At 39.3% G+C, this 24,625-nt stretch overlaps 1 protein-coding gene across 6 annotated transcripts; it reads right to left on the bottom strand.

The window, feature by feature from the left end:
• Window positions 1–89: 89 nt before the first annotated feature.
• pisd (phosphatidylserine decarboxylase) lies at window positions 90–24,036 on the bottom strand. 6 transcript variants are annotated; one of them, XM_058382917.1, is made up of 9 exons: window positions 23,918–24,029; window positions 21,382–21,452; window positions 19,943–20,097; window positions 8,831–8,996; window positions 6,483–6,719; window positions 5,650–5,788; window positions 5,407–5,556; window positions 4,149–4,309; window positions 90–2,935 (listed from the first exon to the last, which is right to left on the bottom strand). In XM_058382917.1, the coding sequence occupies exons 3-9, from the start codon at window positions 20,014–20,016 to the stop codon at window positions 2,705–2,707; spliced, it is 1,158 nt and encodes a 385-aa protein (XP_058238900.1). In that variant the 5' UTR covers window positions 20,017–20,097; window positions 21,382–21,452; window positions 23,918–24,029; the 3' UTR covers window positions 90–2,704. The 6 variants fall into 6 exon arrangements, with proteins under 6 accessions (XP_058238900.1, XP_058238899.1, XP_058238897.1 ...); XM_058382916.1 differs by lacking the exon at window positions 8,831–8,996 and having other exon boundaries at window positions 23,918–24,036; XM_058382914.1 differs by lacking the exons at window positions 19,943–20,097; window positions 21,382–21,452; window positions 23,918–24,029 and adding exons at window positions 12,915–13,357; window positions 15,353–15,507.
• Window positions 24,037–24,625: the final 589 nt, after the last annotated feature.

Below are 24,625 nucleotides of genomic sequence, written 5' to 3'. Positions count from 1 at the left end.
AAAACCATGGCTAGTTATGAAGCCATTTTACATTTTTTTTAAATAAAAGAAATCAGTCCAAACCAGAAATAAAATCCAGACTCCAGAACTCTCTTTTTACAAATTTGCCAAAATTCATTTTTTTACTAATGACGTTTCTTACAGTTCGTCTATACCGTAGTTAAAATCTATGCAGTGTTGGAGTTAAATTATTCAAGTATTTTACATACAAATTGGCATGCAGTACAGTAGTGCAATACTGTGTAAATCTGCCACTCTAACACTGTAATGAACAAGTATTAAACAGATATTAAACATGTAATAAACCCATCACCTTGGCAGAAGAGATGAGAACACATCTTGGACCAGGTTTTTCTGATTAATTCGGAATTAGCCGATATTATTGGATGATATTAGTGTAATAAAGGGGAATTGAAGTAAAGGCATTGCAGGTCTAACGCTGTGTTCACACCAGCAGTGACACGTGAAAGGAAGTCGGTCATTTTTGAGGTGTGCTGCTGATTTCCAGCACAAAAAAACATTTAAAATCAAGATTTTCTTCTATCCATCCACCCATCCATCCATCCATCGTCTATACCCACTTATTCCTAATTAGGGTCACAGGGATCTGCTGGAGCCTATCCCACCACACATTGGGCGAAAGGCAGGGGTACACCCTGGACAGGTCACCAGTACATCACGGGGCCACATATATAGACAGACAACCACACAAACATCTATGGGCAATTTAGAATTTTTGGACTGTGGGAGGAAACCAGGGAGAACATGCAAACTCCACAGAGAAAGGCCCTTGCCTGTTCGAACCCGGGATTCGAACCTTCTTGCTGTGAGGCAACAGTGCTAACCACTAAGCACCATGCCGCCCTTTTCTTAGTTCTATACAAGTGCTATAAACTGGTGAAAGTTTCTGCTTCTACAAACTTGAAGTGTTTCATTTACGTGCCAGCAGAGATTACGAGAACATTTTATACACGGACGTTATTTGCTTTAAAGCTCATTTCTAGTTAAAATGACTTGATTTTGTATACATTCCATAGCTAATGTTCATATTCGATCCTTTATATGGATACAGATTCGTATGACTATCAGTAAGAACCATGGCAACAGGCCCAGAAATCACTGCTAGTGTGAACAGAGTAAAATATGGGCTAAACGTGTGGCAGTGACGCTTGTGGACTTCTCCATATCACAAAATCATTAACAAGCGACAAGACCGTTCGTGTGAGAAAAGTTCAACAAGTTCTGTCTGAAACCTTTTAAAATCTTTTCTGTGTTATTCATAAGACCCAATGGACTTTCACTTAAGGAACGTTAAAGGAGATAAAACAGGAATTAATGTGGAGACCAAATCAATGCTATATTTGAGTGAGCAGGTTAGTGACCTGAAACGTCTCTCAAACAAGTGGACACCTTTTTTTGTGAAGAGCAAGTTAAGAGAAATATTTTCCAAGGTGAATTACCAAAGCAAGAATTTGTAACGTCCGAATTTCTACTCATCCAAGCAGCTTCTTCAGTCCGAGGGAAGTTGGTAGGGATCTATGAATCTGTATCCTCCAGGGTCAAGGATCCTCCCCCCTCCCTGGATGATTAAGGGAACAAGGGGAAGTGAGAATGGGAGGAGGTGTTAAGGAGTAAGGGAGTAGGTTAGGATGTAACAGCCCCAGAGAAGGAGAGTGTATTGTAGTTGGGGGGGGGGGGGTGGCTTTCCTCGTGGACGTGTGACAGTGTGCAGAAGATTGGGGTCTTTGTTTCTTCCCCTCGCTCTTAAAGTTGATGAAGGGGGGAAGGTATGTCATGTTAGAAAGAAACAAGAAAAAGTCTGCTCCTTGTAACTCATAACAAAAATGATAAAACTCAATCTCGGTCTCAAACCATTGCTACAGCTTGTCGAAAAATCGAAATAAAGTTAGATTTGTCGTCATGTTGCCGATGTGTTATTAAAAAAAACCCAACTGCATTTCTCTGCTCTATTCATCCACTTGCACCTTTCTCTGTTCCAAAAGGTGTTCATTTGTCTGAGAGGTTTTGTGCCGTTTCATCTTCAGAGCTCCGAGCACAGCAACGCTGACCGGACGAGAACGTCGAGCCAAACGTTTGGATCGTTTATATTAACTGCTGTTTTATCTCGGCAACGTCAAAACTAAAATCTAACAGCAGGTTATTGCTCAGTTTTAGTTTCATACATGGAATAAGAGCTTGTTTAAAAATAAAAAAAATCAAAAGAGCCAAAAGTGGACATAGTCCAGGTGTGTATCAATCTCTACCTGTGCTACAAACCCCTGAAAAATCCATCCACCCCAGAACAAACTGATGAAAGGCAATATGGCCAAAAAAAAAAAGAAAAGAAACGAAAAGAGAGCGACAAATTTCACAAATTACAAACAGAAAAAAAAAGCATAAAAAATATTCTAGTAAACCAAATCCTCACACCAACACTTGATGGTCTAAGCTTAGCATGTTAACAGAGAACTTTACTTAAAAAAAAATAAAAACAAAATAAACTTCATTAGAAACACCTCTGAAGTAAACGTGACTCTAAATCACAATAACGCATCAGCGGTGCTGTGACTCCGCCCACGTCTCCGAGTCCACGTCATCGAGTGCGAGTTGTTCCTTCTTGTGCGCTGTGTGTTAGTTTGTGGAAACCTCCTGAAAGTCTGCACATTTCGGATCAGAGTGTCCCCTGGGCGAGAGCCGCCCGCTCTCATGTCTGCATCGTCCCCAGAGGTTCTCCGAAACGGATCTTTTGGCCCGCTGTGAGGTTAAAAGTGAAGTCTTCCGGGGCTTCGAAAAGCAGAACGATGGTGGAGCCCAGGTTGAACTCACCCAGGTGCTCCCCTTTGCGCAGACTCACACCCTCCTGGTTGTTGTTAGACACGTAGCTAAAGTCATTGTAGGAGCCTTTACTGTAGCGAGGGTTGTTTGTACGGAGCTCCTGCACAGGGAAGATCGAGATTTGGTTAAAGCTCCACGTAGAACTTAGAAAAACCTGCGCTTTTTCCAACATTTGTTAAAGATTAAATATGCAGATTGTACATGTTTACTTACACACTTATTTACTTATCAACACCAAGTATTTACATATGTAAATATTTACGTACATTCATTTTACTTACCTTTTTACACAGACACCGATTCACTTTAGTAATCACAGCTGCTGATTCATTGAACTTATTTTTGTTATTATTCTAAAAATACTATTTTAAGAAATTAGATGCATTTAATGCTATTCATACTTATTTTGCCATTTTCTTCAAATCTGCAAATTTCTTTTCATTTGGAGCAATATTTCTGGAGAATTAAATAAAACTTTATTTACTATTTATTTATTTATTTATTTAAATTACTTCTTTTTTATTTCCTTTTATTTTACTTTTTATTTTATATTTATTACTATCATTATTATTTGTTAGTACCATTTTTTAATATACCATTTTTAACAAATTATATGATTAATTTTATTTGTACTCAGATTACCATTTTATTCAAATTTGTACATTTCTTTTCACTTGGAAATGGTATTCGATTTTTAATGCATTATTTGAAAAAAAAAAATGTTTTGCTTTATTTATTTATTTATTTATTTATTCATTCGTTTGTTTGTTTATTTATAGGTTAAAACTGGTCAAATATTTTTACGTGAAGCAGTAAGAAGAGATCTTGGGGTTGATCTCTTTCTAGCCCAGACTGTAGACAGATCATACAACCTATCAGAGGCAGTGGTGTCAGGTGATTACACGCCCCCCATGACACACCCCCTGACACGCCCATAGAAACACATCACCAGCAGTGATTGAAGAGGTGCATATGAAATACAGGTGTGCGTGTAATGAAGGTGAATGAGGCGATTATTTACTCCATTATCCTTAAATTCCCTTTGACTGAGCTTGGATGTGAAACTAAACACGCTGTCCAATCAATCAAAGTACAAATGACCAGTAGAGTGTTTCAGATGTAGATCATAAATGCAGCTGTCTATCTGCCTCTCATTATCAAATTACAGACAGATCAGATTTCACCCTTCACCATCTGATGATATCACCAGCCGCCACTGAGAAAACACCTGTCTGTTAAACAGCAGCATGTCAGCAATAGGGTTTACACAGAGCACAGAAACGACGAGACAGAAAAGAGAACCGAGCTCTAACCTTGTCAAAGTAGATCCGGATGGATCCGACATTGGTGGCTCCGACAGCTGTTAGTGAAAAGAAGCCGTGTCTCCACTCTCCGCTTAACACAACGCGCTCGTTATGACAGAAGAGCTCCTTAATCCAGCGTGCTATGCCCGGGTTCACCGACATCAGAGAGCCTGCAAAATACAACCCCACCATTATTTTCTTCTCAAGTTGGAGTGATTTATACTACTGTGGAGATGCATGGAAATAAGGTCCAGAGAGGAAGAAGACCCAAGCAGAGGGGCAAAAACAGATGGTATAAGACATGGTACAGATTAACCACTTTAAGTAATCTTGAAAATGCTCCATGAACAGAAATGAATTCTGGAAGAGAGAAAGAAAGCAGTCAAGAAATTTTTTATTATTTTTAAATTTAATAGAACGAAATGAGAGACGTATTTCAATTCAAAATATTATAAACTAATGAATCTACATCCATCTTTATTAAAACAGGGCTTTAAACTACACTTAAGCCGAAATCTACTATCTGGACATATTCTGATCAGCCCCGTCTATATCTTTCTGCTGAATTTTCTGTTCTGCTCCATCTATATCGTTCTATTGAATTTTCAGATATTGGAAACCCAATATTTTCCTTTATAAGCAACTGGAAAATGATAGATATAGGTTTTCCAAGACAATGTAAATGTTCAGCATTCCAGATAATCCAAATAGCCCATAATCCACCTAGTGAGGGTGAGAGGACACAGGTAAACCCTGAGGAGAACCCGAAAGAGAACCTGAAGGGCAACTTGGTAGAGAACCGGGAGGAGAACCAGGAGGAATCTCATACAGACAAGCAAAGTGTAAATCTAAGTCCAGCACAGATTCCACTGTTTAATGAAATCCCTCATTTTACTGAAAGTCTGCACTTCTTTGCCAAAACAGCTTTTATTCATCACAATGATAATTACACTAATTCTGATACACCAGCACCACCTACAGGTAGTTTGATCAACCAACAGCACTGTCTGTTATTGTTTGGGGTGTTTTTACATTTAAACTCTACCATACACTGGAACAGTGACTGTACTGGTTCGATAGGGTTTGGATGCATTATTGAGTTCCTAACTCGCAGGCCACATGATTATGTTACCCCCGTGACCCATAAACCATTATAATGTACTGTATGAAATTTATAAATCGATTCTATGTGGTCTGTTTTGAATTGACTTAAAAGCTCGGCCACTACCCGGAATCACGCCATTATAGAGGAAGGTTTGAGCCTCACCAGGAAAGTGGCGCCTGTTCACGACTCTCCAATCGGTGGGCGAGTGGAAGCAATGATAATCTCCTGGTGCCAGATACACCACGCAGTGGTACAGCTCGTTCCCCTCCTTCGTCACCAGCAGGTTCTGAAAGTTGCCGTGGTCATCCTCGTCTAAACAGTGAACACCCAAAAACACGGCTATTAGAACTGACCTAAACAGCTCAAACAATTTAAAAAAATAGATATACTTAAAAATGTTCTCACTTCTGTTGATAGCTAAGCTCTCAGTCCATGGACATGGACCCAGAAAGGTCTCCAGAGAGTAGGTGACCCCCTTCACCTGCTCCACCTCACAGTTCTTTACACGGCCAAAGTGGAGGATTTTCCCATCGGCAGGACTGATCTGAGGATGTAGAGCATAACTAATGATTATTGAGTAATATTATCATTATTAAGAAACAACAGATTTCTAATTTTAACGTTTGTTTTTTGGACCCGTCAATCTCTGATCTGATGTGATGTGGGGCAGTATAATTGACTGAGGTTCAAGCCCCAGCACCGCCAAGCTGCCACTGTTGGGCCCTTGACCAAGGCCCCAAACCCACCATGTGCCAGGGGCGCTGCATCATGGCTGACCCTGCACTCTGTCCCCAACCCTCATGGATGGGATATGCGAAGAAAGAATTTCACTGTGCAGTAATGTATATGTGACAAATAAAAACATCTTAATAGACTGCATCAGGCTCTGGCATACTGGCGATGCAGAGAGGACGTCTAAGATGCTTGTGCAAAGAAGAAACCATCTTCTCTGGTTTTGCATCAGTACAACATTACAGAAGGTGGTATAGTTTTTTTTTTTGACAGAGTGATCGAATATGAGGAAGAAAAGAGAAATAAAAGCAAGTTATACTTGGAAAAAAAATTAGATTAGGTCAATGATCTCATTTAGCTGCAACGTACATGATATCGTGAGTGACCTCCGTTTCTTCCAAGGCTATGTTATGCTGTTTGTAAAAGCCAGCACATGCCTTAAGACTCCTTTTCAAACCAATGTTCCAATACTGACCTTCACACTGTTTACACACACGTCCACTTACCACACAGTGCGAGTCGCACACTGGCCGGGCCTGTGGTTTGAGCTTGCGTCTGAAGAACTCGCCCAGGTTCTTGTAATGTTGCAGGTCCTCCACAGCCGCCTCCTTCATGTTCACCCCAAATGTCCATATGTACAAACTATAAATGGGTTTCCGTAACCAGACGGGAAGGTCGACCTGGTTAAGACGGCCCCAGGCCCTGGAGAGCAGCCGTGTGGGTATGGTCTTGTATATGGTAACCTAAGTCAAGAGGTGGGTGATTAAAATTCTGAAAGTTTTTGAATAGATTTAATGTCATGTAATAAATAACTCCAATGAAAAGCATGAGACTGTAATAACAATCTGTTCTCCACTCACACTGGTGCTACTGTACTTAAAATAAAACTTACTTTTGAAGGAAATGTGTTCTTACATTATAAAGTATTTATTAGTGTAGATCATCCAGATGACTTTTTGGTAGGGTTTAAAGGAAACACAAAAGATTTATAATTTTGATTTATGCACAAAATTTGTCTAAAGTAGTACATGAGCATGCAATATGGGACACAACCAGAGTCCGCAATAGAGGATGGTAGCTGGCCAAAGTGTTTAAGTGGATTACGATGGTCAGCTTCAGCTCTAGTGGGCATAAAGGACACTGGAATTTTATAGCATGCTTCTGGAGGTAAAAATGATGGATTTAAGGTTTTTTGGATGGATTTAAGTATGAATGTGGAAAAGGAAATTATATTGAACTAGTTAGTTGTAACAGGTTAATATATTTCTAAACAAAATCCTGTTTGAAAAAGGAAGTTGTCCATCTCTCAATGTGTCTTTCTATATATCGATTTGTCTGTCTTCTGTCTGTTTCTTTCACTGGCTGTCTCTCGAGCTCCATCTATCGCTATTGAGTTGAACAGAAGCAGACAGAAAGATGCAAACAGACAAAAACAGATAGAGAGACAGAAACAATTACAGATGAACAGACAGACAGATTGAAAGACAAAGACAGGTGACGGATTCATAGAAATGCAGACAGACAGGTAGTAATAGATAGTTATAGACAGACAGGCAGAGAGAGAAAGGGGGGGCATGGAATAGAGAGTGGTATAGAGTGCACACAAATTTAGAGAGAGAATGATAGATGGTGGAGAGAGAGAGAGAGAGAGAGAGAGAAAGAGAGAGATGGTGACAGACAGACAGACACAATAGGAGGGAGGGAGCGAGGGGGAGAGAGAGAGAGAGAGAGAATGAAAGATGGTGGAAGACAGATAGAGAGAGATGGTGACAGACAGACAGATACAATAGGAGGGAGGGAGCGAGGGGGAGAGAGAGAGAGAGAGAGAATGAAAGATGGTGGAAGACAGATAGAGAGAGATGGTGACAGACAGACAGACACAATAGGAGGGGGAGGGAGAGAGAGAGAATGAAAGATGGTGGAAGACAGAGAGAGAGAGAGAGAGAGAGAATGAAAGATGGTGGAAGACAGATAGAGAGAGAGATGGTGACAAACAGACACAATAGGATGGAGATTGAGAGAGAGAGAGAGAGAGAGAGAGAGAGACAAACAGACAGACACAATAGGAGGGGGAGAGAGAGAGAGAGAATGAAAGATGGTGGAAGACAGACAGAAAGAGAGAGAAATGGTGACAGACAGAATGAAGGGTGAGAGAGAGAGAGAAACAGACAATGATAGATGGTGACAGACAAACAGAATTTGTTAAATAAACAGATAGACATACAGACAGAGACAGGGGCAGATAAATGTACAGAACACTTAAATGCAGAAAAAAAAAAATCAAAGATGAAATGGCTCGAGTTCACGAGATCACGGCAGCTTCATTCCATCTAACAGCAGCTGCATTTCATCCAGCGCTCTGATACTACACTGACAGTGTGTGCTTCAAAATAAATGTCGCACTAAGTTAAAGCAACAGCCTCAAGTTTCCCGATTTAATATCAGTGAATAAATTATCACAGATGTGTGAAAGCGTATCAGAGGCTGGGCCTGACTGGGAATTCTTTCAGATTAGTGAACAATGCTGTAAAAGCTGCCATGGCACACTGGTGAGGAGCTGGACAAAGCTTTCCTCAGTTCAGTAAACCTCAGCAGGACAGAGAGCCTTTTCACTCCGGCCTGCAGGGAGTGAATACGCAAGCAGCCATCTGCACTACATGCTCTCACCCTCAATGCACCCTTTGAACTGTTTAAAAGATTTCTATTGGCGATAGCTGGAATGTTGAAACCCATATAAGAATTTTTTTGGATGTCTCTGGATACCGATTTGATATACAGTTCATCACACACACACACACACACCAACACACAAATATGGCTTGTTTTAGCCTCAACGCCCTTCCGCTAGACTTACTCTGCTGGTTGGCCGCCAGCCCACCTTGGCGAGGGGCTTGAGTACAGCGAATGGAAGTATGTAGTGGAGGAAGGAGAGTGGCCATGACCGGAGTCTGGCAGTGGGCCGGGACATACAGCTCAGCTGTCCAAGGCGCCGCCGCAAAGCCAACTGCGGGAACTGCAACCTGTGCGACATGCATGACGAAGCCGGTAAGGCTCAGAGCGCAAACAGTACAGTACTTCAATAACAAACTACAAGAAGGAAAAGACCTGAGCAAGTATAATGCAAATAACAAGTACTATTCATGCAGCAGCTATTTAATGAAGCTTACCAGAATATCTATACATCTATATGAATATCTATACCGCTAAATGGATAGCGATATAGATATCTAAACAGTATCACATACTATTCATAAAATTATTAAGCACTAGTACTTCATAAATCAAGTTTAAGGTCGGATGCAAAAATGAGAAACAAAAGAGGGCCTGAATCATAACCTTGAGGGACACCATGTCGTACATTTCATATATTAAAGCTTTTAAGCAAAGTCTAAACTTTTCGCGCCATTGAAATATCATGCTCCTATTCTAGAGGTATAGCGTCACCAAAAGTAACGACTAAAGCTAACCACAAACTGATTTGGGGGGGGGGGGGGGAAGAGTAGGTCATTAACCACTTCCTGAAAGCAGATAAAAATAAGTCGCTTTACTCCTGCTTGAAAAAAAGACGCCATGATGTGCAACAACCATCTCTAAAAGAGCATATAATATACATACTCGAGACGTGAATGGAGTGAGAACGTCGTTTTTTTTTTTTTAATGGTCAGTCAAGCACAAGCACTTATTCTAGCTGTTTCCCGCTTGTTCTTCATCTGAAACCACTAATGCATTTTTTCCATTTTCGATGGCGTTACGGTCTGTTCAACCTAGATACATGTTTACAAATGGATCATAGCATAATGTAAAAGTGTTTACTGTTCGTTTTGTTACTTTCTCCAACCCTCTACAATCTTTTACACTGACAATGTTATCAGCTATCAAATGATTAGTAGAGTCCACAAATGTTCAAGCGCAATTTTTATTGAGAAATATTTTCAAAATGTAGGTCAATTTTAGGAAACGGACCTCACTGATCTCTAAATATTGGCATTGCATAATTAACAAAAAAAAATATCCATTAACCACTTCTACACAGTGAATTTCAAAGTGTTGCCACAATCTCATTACATTATATTAATAAAAAAAATGACCACTAAGTGAACCAGTCCTATTCAGCTTTGGAAACAGTGTGACCTTGTAAAAGGTTAGCGCAGCTGTAGGTAACCTCAGCTTTAGCAGCAGATTGTGTGGTATGTTGACGCACACTGAACGATGACACAGTTTGCAGCACCAGAAAAGCTGGCGTCTGTGCCTATCTTGGCCAGGGATAAGGTATGAAACGTAGTTTGTTTGCGAGAACAGAGATTGAGGGCACGTTAGTGGACTAAAACAAGATTACCCTTCAGTATGTCAGTGAGCTGGGGATTTTTGGAACCGAAAGTGATGAGTGAGCAGTACCGGGGTCGTCTGGGAGTGCAGTGAGGAAGCTATCTATAGGTGCTAATACACTGTCTATTCTAATCAGGATGAGACCGTGAGTAATCTCTGAATAGATTGGGGGGGAGAGAGAGAGAGCAAGAGAGAGAGAGAGAGAGAGAGAGAGAGAGAGAGAGAGAGAGCCTTAGCAGCGAATTTATTTTATGACAATAAAAAAAAAATCTATATTTCTTAGAATGTACAAGAAAGAAGAGTCTATTAACTCTGGCATTGCATAGCTGAGCTCAGCATACAATTGACTGCTAGTATATTTAGACAGAGCAGTGTACAATTAAGGCACAGTATATAAAGATAAAAACAAAATATAGTGGGCCTAAAGCAGACCCTTGTGGGACGCCGTATCCTAGATATTCAGGCTTCGAGGCTATGAGGTGAAATCGGGAAATTTTCAAGACAAATAAAAACCATGTTACATTAAAGTGGAAGCATACTGGTAAGGGGTCAGTGAAGTTCAAATAACTTATTCTTTTATATTTTAAGGAAGTCCAGACAGAAAAATGCAGAACTTTCAGGCCATGTGACATGACATTATATAACCGGCGCAATTTTAAGGACGAATACAGGACTGACCGCATCAGTGCCACCATTTTGGTTGCTTGTTTTCATATTTATTGAAAATAAGCCTGCTATCATTTTCCTCAACAGATCCAGCACATCATGCTGAACCATAGGTATGTGGCTAGCTAGAAAAAAACAAAAAGATGCTTATCTCAGCATTAGTTTGCTAAAGAATATCAACTCTGGCTTTCTATAAGGGATGTTTTTCCGCCTCCTCATGAAACGTTGCCTTCAATAGGCTTCTGTGCTCTCTCTCCAGATGTTTTCCTTCAAGTTTAAATAAAGTCAGCATTTCAGGGTCATCGGTCTAATTTCATCAGATTTGTCGAATGGAGTCATTTTAGACATTGATTCAGCCTTTATATTGCGGTTATGAGAAGAGAAGCCAGAAACTCAAACCGGAATTTAGCGACCACAAGATTGTGCTACAGTTCATGTAACCGAAACATCAGGATGAGACTCGAGAGAATTCCATCGGAAGTGCGATCTAATAACAAATAAATAAACGTTGAAAAACCTTCACTGATGTCGATACGGAAAGACAATTGTAGACTTCCAGTATCCTTAAGTATCATGTCACACGAGCACCTGGCCTTCCCCACCTTGACCTTTTCCCCAAGCCTCTTGATACGCTTGTTCTCACATATACAACGTTTTATCTGGTATTCCTACAGAGCCGTTGAATGAGCTTGATTGATTTTTCCACGCAGTGTTGCCCTAACGTTTGTCAGCGCTGGGTGATCCTTCCTGAGGATATTGATCTGTGTCGTATTGTTGTGCTATCTGTGTAACGTGATCTCAATAGAGGTACAAAGAGACACATATTCCACCAATTTAATTACCACAACAGAAGTAAACATGATTAACAGCCAAGTGAGATCAGGTGGAACGCTAAAATGTAAATCCCACAAATGCTATAAAAAGCTATATTTTGTAGCCGGTGATAGGATTGTATCAGGGAGTGCGTGCTTATTTCTGCAAAGAGTGCACTGTAGCTTTAAAACTGCACTGCAGAGGTTATCAGTAGCCATTTTTAAACTGTACCGCTCTTGTTTTTCCCCAATATTACATAACCTCACTGACTTCTGGAGGTAAATAAATGCAGTCCCGACATCTTTACATTCCTGGGAATATCGTTTCCCGAACGGCTCTACACGAGTACGGTTCTAAAGGTTTAATTTGGTATGCCAAGTTAAAGGCTTTTGTGCGCTACCCCCCATCCAGCCTGTCTGGCACAGCTGAGCACACTGGTATGAAGAGCACTGCAGCTTACTTGCTATTCACGCCACAGGGAAAAAAAAAAAAAAAAAAAAAAGCAAGCCGGGAGAGTCGCAGGCTTGGGTTAGCGTGTCTGAAATCGACGGCAAACGGAACAAAGACAAACAAAGATACATGGTGTCTCTCGAGAGATCGTTTCTCTGACTGTGCGTCTGCATGACTGAGCAGCTCGTTATGAGGAACAGATCATGGCTAAGGCATGGATGAAGGCTGATAAATTGTGCTAGCTCACATGCATTGTTCACACAGGCTTCCTGGCAAGATCTTAATAGTATTAGTGCCCAATTAGGCCAAATGCAGGAAGGAGAGCTGAGAGGACTGTATTAGAGTCAAACAACACACACACACACACTTTCTCTATCTTTCTCTCCCTCTCTCTCACACACACACACTAATTCACTGTGTGCCATCAGGGACATTGTTTCATCCCATTAGATCCCACCTGCTTTTGTCTCTCTTTGTTGACAATTATCCATTATTCCAAATTCACCCATTCAACCTCTATACACAAAAACCTTCATCCATCGACACCAAAGCCGTATTTCAGTCACATGCACACACACACACACACACACACACACACACACACACACACACGCACGCAGGCAGGCAGGCAGGCCCGTGCTCTACTCCATCATCACACTCTCTCCATCTGCCTCCTGTGGTACCTGAAACGGCTCTGATGGCTGATCTGAACGACCCCCGGAGCACCGGGCCCTTTGGCATCAGCGTTTCTATTGCCGCCCGCGGACCCCCCTGCCGCTCCTGCTAAGGAGGAGGAGCCGAGCGGTCGGAGGCGCCGGGCATCAACCCTGACTCTGTGGAGATTGTAGCAAGAGGACGGCCTGTGCAAAGCCCTGCAACATCTCACCATTTCCCTACTGCGCTCCGCCGCTGCTGCTGCTTCAGGCTCGGCTGACACATGATCACGGTAGAGAGATGCGCACCGCACGATGCTCCAGCGATCCTTCTGCTTGCTTTGCTTCTGCCGGTGCTTTTCTCGAGCTCGAAGCCCAGCCCTCTGAGCCGGTCACCGATCAAGCTGTGTGGCTGTGATTGGTCGGTTGAGCGTTAGGGCCGCCTCCTGTGGTGTTAAGCTCCTGAACTGATGCTGCTGGGAGAATAGTGGTTTGGAAAATGGGGGTGGGGTGAGTGGTGTTTTTTTGTTTTGTTTTTTTTTCAAGACTAGGAAGACACAATACGGTCAAGCATGTGCTCTTACTGGCCCCTGAACTCGCTCACCCCTGCTTAAACTCTCAAGCTAAAAACCAGAAGTCTTTTTCTTTAGCTGTTACATAATTAAACACAAACTTCTAATTCACACACACATGCAATCATCTCTATAATCACATTAAAATGCTTATCTGTAGTGCTGCAGGATCTGTGCCGCTGAGTGCAAAAGTTTGCACACACTAAAATATGCCTTTATGTTATAATTTATCCCCACAGTAACATTTTTTAAATAATAATAATAAGAAGAAGAAGAAAGTTAATATGGGTGTATGTGGTTCATGTATAATGTGTTCATCCATTTTTGCTTCTAAAATAAATAAACAAACAAACAAACAAGGTGTTCAAAACAGTTTTTGAAATTTAAAATAATAAATATTTTAAGTAATATTAATAATAGTTGTTTTTTTATTAAATAATAATAAATAAAAATGCATATATTTCCCCTTTTCCCACAATTTCATTTTTATTTTTAGGGATAAATTTAATGAATGATTTTTGAGGACCCGGATGTGTACCAGCTATTACCTCCTGGCTATATTAAAATTTGCTGTTACAATCTGATGTACTGCTAATTCAGATCATTGTGGATATATTTATTTATTTATCTATCTATAGCAAAAATGTGACGAAAAGGAAATCAAAAAGTAACTGAAAACCAAACCAAAGAAAAATCAGCAGGATTTTTCAGGTGGCAGAATTTATTTCTGAATATACTTGTCCCATCTTATTACATCTTTTTATGCAAACTAATAAGAGTACAGCAGAAAACAGTCTTCTAGGTAAAAAAAAACCTTCTAGGTTTTTTTGTAGTATTTATTATTTATGAAAGCGTCTATAACTTTCTTATTTTAGTGCATTCTGAACAAAAAAAAGGATTAAATAAAAAGCCGTTTTCTTTTACTTCCATTTTGAGACAAAAATGAATGAACACACAATGAACCTAACACACACACACCCACACCCACACACACAATCACGCAACAACTATCTAGATTAACCCTTTCACTACAGCAGTGGGGTTTCGTAGGATGTCTGTAATGGTCTTTTGTACCGTTATCTTAGTGATTATATTAATTCCTGATAGTTTCTTATAGTTACTAGTCTGCTGAGTTTAACTGCATGGGGTATAAAGAGCTAAAAACTGTTTCTATAAGTTTTAAGGGTGTATAAATGTTTACACTGGACTTTATCCTTAATATATCTTGAAATACTATATATTAGTAAAAACATAACTGTAATTATGTACTATAAATAATATGTAATATAAATAATAGCTTCACTTCTATCGCTCACCTGGGATTTCTTTTAATATTTATATATATATATATATATATATATATATATATATATATATATATATATATATAATATTTATATATATATATATATAAAACGTTTTATGTATTAAAATATATATATTATATATTTTTAAAACAGTTCATAACATTAGAGAAACAAAAATCAATCTAGGAACATTCTAGATAACTACAACTAGTGTTTGAGATTATAATGAACCTGATTTTAACCCACAACAGTAAAAGATAAGAAATCGAGCTATCACCCTACGATAGAAAACGTGGCTACTCATTTCCTTCTATTCTAAAAACACAAGTAACACCGTCTTCAGCCTTCAGACTAGCCGAGTATCTCTTCTCTTATCAAATACGCAGTATACATCATTTATATCATTTCATTTAAGAGCACATGATGATCTCTAACTACAGTCCTAAAATGTTTTCTTCTAAACAGATATTAACACCACCTACACATATTGCATCACAAGACAAATATACAGGTAAAAAAAAAAAAGGTGTTTTTGTTAAAGATCTTCGTAATAATAATAATAATAAAGTCTAATAGTTTTTAAACTTACTTTTACCAGTGAACTTTTGACGTAGGGAGAAAAGTGAGTTTCGGGAAGTCTGTTCCTCTCTTCCTGTCTGTTCACGAGAGAAGGAGGAAACTCAACCCGAGACAACGCGAGTCATCTGGACTCTGAACAGCTGTGAAAGCCCTTTAAATAGATCTCACATGACGTCATCACCCTACATCACCACCCAGGCCAATGAGTGAAGGGTCTCACTTCCTGTTTAGCTGTGGTTAAGAAGAGAGATACCGGAGGATCAGTGGGGTTTTAGGATCTATGTTTATTTATTGCACTCAATCACAGGAGATATGTTCGAGAGACAGCGTTTGCAGCACCAGTGTTTGTGGGGGTGGAAGGGGGGGGGGGCAACAAATCATTTTATTCAGCAGTGGATATCCTCACGAGCTCTGCTGTACAAGATATCAGGAGCTGGACAATACTTTGTCAGTAATGTGATGAAAATAAAATCCTCAGATATTGTACATCTCTAGATAATCACAGTTTGAGAAGAAAAATAGATGCTCATAATGTCATAAGTCTATTTCTATATTTTCGTATCGCGTCAATCGGCTCAAACATTTCCAGGATCGATCAATCTGGTTACTACTTTTGTTTAAAGCCAACTAAGAATAAGACTGTAGGAGTTTCATTATATTGTAGATTAACTCTTGCAACTTGTGAGGCATTTGTTTGCCTGTTTTGTTTGTTTGTTTGCCTACAAGCAACAATAAAAAAAAAAGCACAGAAAATGTTACTGAATAATTAGCAATAATTATTTTTACAAATCAAAGTGAACACGGTCCCAAAGATAAAATCATTTTCTAAAATTTTTGATAAAATAATAATCAGCCATAAAAATAAAAATCAGCCATTTTTCCCGTGGGAGGAATGTTTACGTTTGGTTACACGATGACTTTAACTAAAGCATCGAATTCAGGTAGATGCTACGGCTAAACCATATAATTGATGATTTCTTTATATCCAACTGAAATCCAATTTACATTTACGCTGTATCCAGAGCGACTTACAATTCATCTCATTTTATACACCTGAGCAGTGAAGGACCTTGGTGGACCTGGGATTTGAACTCACAACCTTCTGATCAGTAGTCCAACACCTTAACCACTAAGCTTACCTTTTTACTGATTGCACTTTTACCTGACCAGAAATCTAAACTGTGAAAAATCACACTAAAAAACTTCCATGAATTCAATTTCCAAGTTAAAAACCAATCCTTCACAAAAACGGTGTTTAAATCGTGAAGTAGGATGCGTCATGTTGAGCCAGTCCCACACCTCCAACACAAGCACTCGACTGCTTAAGTCTTCTTATCTTATTTTATTAACCAACTGTCCGCCGTGACTCGGGTCAACGGCAGGTCAAAACGAGTGACAGTCAACAAATCCATGCTGGAGGTACGATGTCTATGTCATGTAATTAATGCAAAATGAAAGAGATAAGGCTGACGCACAGGTCTGATAAGAGATAAAACGCACCGAACGGCTTTCCGCAAACAAAACCATCCAATCAGCTCGGCACAGTATCACTCCACTCTCGGCTCATTTTGGCAACCGGCTTACAGATCAACGATTAAAAACCAGACCGTTAACCCTTTCATGACTCCTTTTAACCCATTCTTTTATATCTATTACATGTTCTTTTGTAATTTGTTTATTTCTTTTTGTATATGGTTTATTCCATTATTGCAAAACAAGTTGCCCACAAGGGGGACGGTTAAAATCAGACCACCATTTTTTATTTTTCTTAAGAAATATGTAGATGTGAATCAGCTCTGAACCACTCCAATGTTTTATACACCACTACTTAATTATTTTTATTTTATTAAGCGATCCTAAACTGACCTCCGGATCCAAAATGCAATAGCAGATGTAGCACGTCTTCGGTGTTCCTGTTTGAAATTTCCACACGTTTAATCGATTTAAAAATGTTTAAAAATTGTTGTGAAATATTTTCTTTAATAAAGCATCATATAAAATCTTAGAACCTTTTTTTTAATTTAATGTTATTAAATAACTTCACACACAGCAAGTATTTTTCAGCAGTCATTTTTTTAAAATCATTTATTTAACCTTTTTTTTTTACTTGCTAACTTCAGGCACTTTTTAATCTAATTAAATTTCAATTTGCACACATTTCCTAAAATCTATAAAACTAGCTAAAAATCCAGATATTTTTAGAATAATTTATCCACCCATAGGTTACGATATGCAAAAGCTGGGCAAGATGACACAAAGATGAATAACTCAAAAGATGTGTTTGCCAACATCACAATAAGTGGGCCAAAGGTGAACTTCCAGCTACGAGAACGCTATAATCAATGGGGTAGATTTTCATTTCATGTAGTAACTCCACCAGCCAGGATGAATCAGTATACAGTAACTCACGTTTTTATACCAATACCCCAAATCTGATATCTTAATTAAACATCACTGAGAAATGATAGTCTTGTATTACAGAGCGGCTGTTCTGAAGCGACATTCAAGGCCAACAATGAGGGATTAATTGCCACAATTCAGCTCTGAATTAATATTGTATGAGATTATTGAACAGACTGAATGCACACTGATTAGAGGTAACGTAGGACAGTAAGTGAAATCAGAAGCTGTAGCATTAGGAACAGCAGGCCACGTTGACCTTCCTGCAAGGTCGATAAGCCGCAAATAACTGTTTATTTACAGCGTGCCCTAGACAACAATATAACAGACCAAACAGACAGGGACAAGTGGTTGCATCAGAATTGGTTTTGAAAGAACAAACCCGTTCTCAACTAAAACAAAAAAAAATTCATAATAGTGAGCAGTATTTCATTTGTTTCCATACAATGTAATGTAATCCTAAGATTCAGCACATCATCCGCAAAATGTTCTTCAATACAATATCGATTCGGTGATGTCTCCACCTTTTCAGATCATGTGTGACATCAGGTGTCCCATGATTTTAGAAAACCATCATCAGTCATGAAAACACGCAACAGATTAGATAAAGTATTTCTGTACCATCTGTCTAAATCTGCAACCATTTTTTCCTTTTTGAATTTTCAGATTCCTTGTAAACGTTAAACGAAAATGACCAACATGGCGATCTTAAATTCTCAAATCTGACTGGTCGGAACGAGTGAATAAATTTTCTGACTGTTGTTTCAGCTCGAAAGCAAATCACACGTCTATATTAATGTGATCGATACGTTATTGTTTTCTATAGAAAACTACTTAACACAGAATGGCACATGATCCTGATAATCTAGTCTTCGTCTTCTTTCAGCTTTTCCCTTCAGGGGTCGCCACAGCGAATTGTCTCTCTCCACCTATCCCTATCTCACGCATCCTCAACACTTGCACCCACTAGCTTCATATCCTCATTTATTACATCCATATACCTCCTCTTTGGCCTTCCTCTTTTCCTCCTGCCTGGCAGCTCTATGTCCAACATTCTCCTACCAATATACTCACTCTCCCTCCTCTGAACATGTCCAAACCATCTTAACCTGGCCTCCCTAACTTTGTCCCCCAAACGTCCAACATGAGCTGTCCCTCTGATGTACTCGTTCCTAATCTCCTCCAACCGTGCCACTCCCAAAGAAAACCTCAACATCTTCAGCTCTGCTACCTCCAGCTCTGACTCCTGTCTCTGTCTCAGCGACACTGCCTCTAAACCATACAGCATGGCCGGTCTCACCACTGTCTTGTACACCTTCCCGTTGATTCTTACTGATATTTTTCTATCACACAGAACTCCTGACACCTTTCTCCACCCATTCCAACCTTCCTGCACTCGCTTCTTTACCTCTTTCTCACACTCTCCATTACTTTGGACTGTTGACCCCAAGTACATAAACTCCTATCCTGATAATCTAGTAATGAATTCAAAAATAGGCAACTTTGCACTTTCTCAGTAACAACATTTTTTGTTAACAACTGCAAGAACAGCTAAAAATACTGACCTAGCTTATTTTGCTGACATTCCTCACGAGTTAGCGTAACTATAATCGAATAGTACATGTTATTCTTTAATTTATTTAGAAACTGCCAACTTGGTGTCATTGGTAAATAATCACACCACCCCATTGCTGATGATTTTCTTATAACAGCACATCTCTCAGCACATACGAGTCAAATTTTCTGCCTTTCCATTCACTCCATTTTGCTTACTGGGTTCACTGAAAAAGATTTGCTAACAATATACAACAGATTTGAAATGTAAAATGACCAAAATATTATGATCAATAAGCCTATTTCACATACTAGTGGAATCCCAGGCCAAGACAACTTCCCACTCACAGAAAAATATTATATCGTAACATGGCATATTCACCAAAAACCTGAGAAGAAGAAGCGAAAACACTGCACACACTGACACTCATTCTCACACACACACACTGAGCATTGTATCCAGAGACACTGGTGTAAAATTGAATGTTTGATGGTCAAGCCACACCTTCAGCACTACACACACTGTCAGTGGAGAAATCAGACTGCTTCAGCCTGGATATAATGATCACTATCAGAGCACTGAGAGCAAGCCATGTTCCACACAACATGCCCAAAACCGCAGCTGAAAACTATACAAAAGCCTCACCTGTAGCTCATTGGCAAGACGGGGAGGAACCTCGATCCCGAGTTTCTCCAGCTCCTGGACTTTATAGCGTTCATATTGATTGTAGCCGAAGTAACCGCTTCCGGTGGCAATTAAGAGAGGAAGTGTTCTCACACGTGATTGAAGACCTGGTGAACCTGAATCAAACATAGCCCGTGTGTTAGGTCAGAGGTCTTAGATGTTCATTATTTACCACACTCCAACAATAGACCTGTTAATAAAGACAATAAATCCATTCAAAACAATCACCAAGGTCCGCACTCATGCAGAAAACATTCTTCAAAAATGCGTCTGAGGTAATAAGGAGAATTTCATTCAAATGTTTTGTTTAGGTTTCGCCGATACTATATCTGTAAAGTCTTACCCTTGTACTCATCCTATGCCATCCTCCTATTAGTGACTAGCTTCGTAACAGTGAGATTTTAATCAATCAATCAATCAATCAAATCTGACCAGAGCTTTGACATCTGGTTGCGAGGGCACTAATTCGACCGTCCGTGATTTTTGCCTGTGCTTTCACAGAAGAAATATTTGAATGTTTTACTCTTTCTCTCAATATCATTATCTATCAACATAAGAGAAATCTGTACTAAGATCATAAGAGACCAAACTTGACGCTAACAAAAATACATCTTATTATATTTGTCTAATCCAAGTGTATTGTATTTGTTATCAATTCTATTAGTACATTTGCCTGACCTCTTAAAAAAATGAATATATAAAAAGTAAAATGTTGGATTATTTTAAAAGCATTAAAAGTCACTTAGAAACCATTAGAAATGTGTTTTTAGTGGTGTGTAATTTATTGTTCCCAATTATTTTTATTTTGAAACATAGCTCCATTCTGTTCTGGTGATGTTTATTAAATAACGATCTAAATACGTGTATGTTTTTGCAGGGAATTAGCTAGCTAGCATATTCAAATGCTTGCTAACTAGCTTCGTAACAAACAGCTAGCAAACATGTCCAGCTAGCAAGCTAGGCTAGATGATTGAGGCATGTTTCCGTCTAATTTTTAATTCCTTCATGCCTTAGAGGCTATAAGCAGGGATGAGGTAGCATAAATATTGTTTTCTGAAGTAATAAATTTTTGTACACGTCTGCTATAGCTAGCAAAGAGTAGGCTAATTACTACTGTTCCTTCCTGGTAGACCTGCTTGCGGTTGTATAAAACTACTTTACTATCCAAAAGCTACAGTTTAACGTCTTGTGGACATCTGCTGAAAACTGAACTATGATTTATTTTACCTCAGAAAGTATTTGTATTTAGGAGTATAAAGCTAAAGCAGTAGTAGCCATGTGCATGAACCTGTTATAAGAAAGAATCCATCATTTCCCATTTGCACAGCATTCATTAGAGTAGAAAGAGCACCGTAAGTGCAGTCCAGTCATTGTACCATGAGAAAAACAGTAATGTCCACCTTTTGAATAGCCGCGCAGGTGTACTTGTTGACTCCATCGGATTCGGTGAGCGTTTAGGAGCGGCACAAAACTGCAAACAAGACAAAAGCGCTCGCTTATTTTTTACACAGAACACAATAAAACCTGTTTTGTCGGCTTCATGATACACAAACAATCAAATAAAATAAATCTTCAAGTACACAAACAGACGTAGTGCTATAATTAGGTTTGGTATTTATGCAGCAATTATCAGAAACGTTAGTCAAGGCTGGGCAATACTACAGGTTCAACTCTGTTTTGTTAGAAGGTGTTGATTCATTTTCTATAAGAATAGCAGTTTATATTATATTAACATGCTTTTTTAATACGTTACACTTCTATAGCAACAACTAACTCGGGGACTTGTATCACAGACACTCCATATAACAAAATAAACAGATTAATACAGTGAGGTTTTCTATATTTGACATTTTTCTGTCTTATTAACTTCATAGAGAGGAATAAAAAGACGCTCTTTGTGGAACAGCTGTTTATATCGGTTATAACGTGGACTCGTTTGCTTCACAGATATTCAGCAATGCTAAATGTAATCATAAAAAGTTACATAAATTTGTTGCGATTAATACAATTGCTGTGATTTAATGATAACACATACTGTTACTGGAAAATAATCAACAGGTTACTGGGTGCTAACAGTTTTTTTTTTTTATTCCTAATATAACATTTACATTGTGGTAAATATTGCCAAAAAATATTTACTGTACTTTGTACATATGATTTTTATATATTTTTATAATGTTAAATAATTGTATTGTAGTAGATAAATAACAGATACCTTAATTCTTCACAATATTTATTTTGCGATAGAGGGTATGTATTGGAGAAATACGCTATATTGACAAAAGTTTTGGGACGTCTGCTTTTACATGCACATGGACTTTAATGACCTCCCATTCTAAATCTGTAGGGTTTGATATGACGTCGGTCCACCCTTTACAGCTATAACAGCTTCAACTCTTCTGGAAAAGCTTTCCACAAGGTTTAGGAGTGTGTTAATGGGAATTTTTGAACATTCTTCTAGAAGCGCATTTGTGAGGTCAGGCACTGATGTTGGACGAGAAGGTCTGGCTCACAGTCTCCACTCTAATTCATCCCAAAGGTGCTTTATCAGGGTTGAGATCAGGACTCTGTGAAGTTCCTCCACACCAAACTCGCTTATCCATGTCTTTATGGACCTTGCTTTGTGCACTGGTGTGCAGTCATGTTGGAACAGGAAGCGGTCATCCCCAAACTGTTCCCACAAAGTTGGGAGCATGAAATTGTCCAAAATGTCTTGGTATGCTGAAGCATTAAGAGTTCCTTTCACTGGAACTTAGGGGCCAAGTACAACCCCTTGAAAACAACCCCACACCATAATCCCCCCTCCACCAAACTATACAATTGGCACAATGCAGTCAGGCAAGTACCGTTCTCCTGGCAACCGACAGAGAAGCGTGATTCGGAGTGCTTTACACCACTGCATCCGGCGCTTTGCACTGCTCTTGGTTATGAAAATCTTGAAAAGCTGCTCGTCCATGGAGACCCATTCCATGAAGCTGTCTACACACTGTTCTTGCGCCTGATCTGAAGGCCACATGAAGTTTGGAGGTCTGTAGCTATTGACTCAAAAAAAAGTTGGCCAGATTTCTGTGCACTGTGCACCTCAGCATGCGCTGACCCCACTCTGTGATTTTACATGGCCTACCACTTGGTGGCTGTTGTTCTCAATTGCTTCCACGTTGTTATAATACCACTAACAGTTGAACGTGGAATATTTAGTAGTGAGGAAATCACACAAATGGACTTATTGCACAGGTGGCGGTGCCACGCTTGAATAGAATGAGTTCCTGAGAGCAACCCATTCTTTTACAAATGTTTGTAGAAGCAGTCTGCATGCCTAGGTGCTTGATTTTATGCACATGTGGCCATGGAAGTGATTGGAACACCTGTATTCAGTGATTTGGAGGGGTGTCCAAAACATCTGGCAAAAGTGTATCTTTAAGTATTGCGATATTTAGGTCATATCGCTTGACCCCTAGCTACATTATATGGCCTTAAGCTTGTGTACATCTGAACCTCACACTCATATTGCTTTTTGAGTGTCAAATCGAGTCTTCTTTGTTTTTATAACAAGCTCCACTCTTCTGGGAAAGCTTTCTACTAGATGTTGGAGAGTAGTTGTGTGGATTTGTGTTCATTCAGCTACATGAGCCTCAGTGAGATGTTGGATGGGAGGACTGGGGTTCAGTCGGGGTTCCAGTTCATCATGATCAGACCTAATCTAAGTGACCCCTGGACTGTCTTATCATCTTACACTGATTTCATCATCATCATCATCATCATCATCATCATCATAATCCCAACACTCAATCACAAGCAACACGTATACTACTTCCTCTATTACTTTCCCTTTTAAAACACGCCTCTACGTGACAGGCTATCATCTTTTAGTCTACCACATGTCCTAAATAATAGATTCCTAATCAAAACGAAACCAAACACACACTAATCACTCACCCAGTTTTTCTTGCAATGCTCGGCACACTGGAGAAACACACCTTGCACAAGGACGCTGCCATTTTTTCTCGCATCCACGAGGACGTCTGCGCAGATTCACTGATCTACATTTAATAATTTCCAGAAAGTCCTACGCCACCGTGAGTTGTAGATCACTTAATGTGCTTCGGCGCGACTATAAACACAACACTAGCGCCACCTGCTGTATAGGAGTATAGCCATTTTCCTAATGCAACACCACCTAGAGTCGAAAAAGAGGTACGGCGGGGTACCTAGAGGTACTCTATTTGTTAAAAACATTATAGAGACACCTGATCTAACTGCTCATGGGCTTTATTAATATTTTATTTGAGTATGAGGACAAGAAGTCCACTGAAAACAACGTTGAATAACTATAATCTAAGTTCTAGAAACCTTAGAATGGGATCTACGGCTCAACATTTAAATGGATGGCATTAGTCAGTAATATCAGGGTGTAGAAACGCATGTGAAGGTATATTTTATCGCTGAGTTATACCCCAATATGTAAACATTATGTTATTCAGACGTATCAGACCACGGGAAAAACAACTGAGAAAAAACACTCCAAATTTGGAAGGAAGTGTGAAACATAATGTGTCTAAAAAGCAAATTGTAATAATTCATTCTTCGCACACAAACAAATCTAGTAAAAAGTCAGTGTGTGAGTTATCATCATCTTTTACATCA

This window comes from Hemibagrus wyckioides, linkage group LG28 (genome assembly GCF_019097595.1).
Source record: "Hemibagrus wyckioides isolate EC202008001 linkage group LG28, SWU_Hwy_1.0, whole genome shotgun sequence".
NCBI classification, from domain to species: domain Eukaryota; kingdom Metazoa; phylum Chordata; class Actinopteri; order Siluriformes; family Bagridae; genus Hemibagrus; species Hemibagrus wyckioides.
This window is presented reverse-complemented; position numbering and strand designations above follow the sequence as displayed.

Coding starts and splice junctions, on each gene's coding strand:
- pisd (XM_058382914.1), bottom strand. CDS start 13,120: ATGGTGAGATGTTGCAGGGCTTTGCACAGGCCGTCCTCTTGCTACAAT. Junction 5,789..6,482: donor TGTGCGACTCGCACTGTGTG/GTAAGTGGACGT, acceptor CTACATCCTCAG/ATCAGTCCTGCCGATGGGAA. Junction 4,310..5,406: donor GAACAGGCGCCACTTTCCTG/GTGAGGCTCAAA, acceptor TGTATTTTGCAG/GCTCTCTGATGTCGGTGAAC.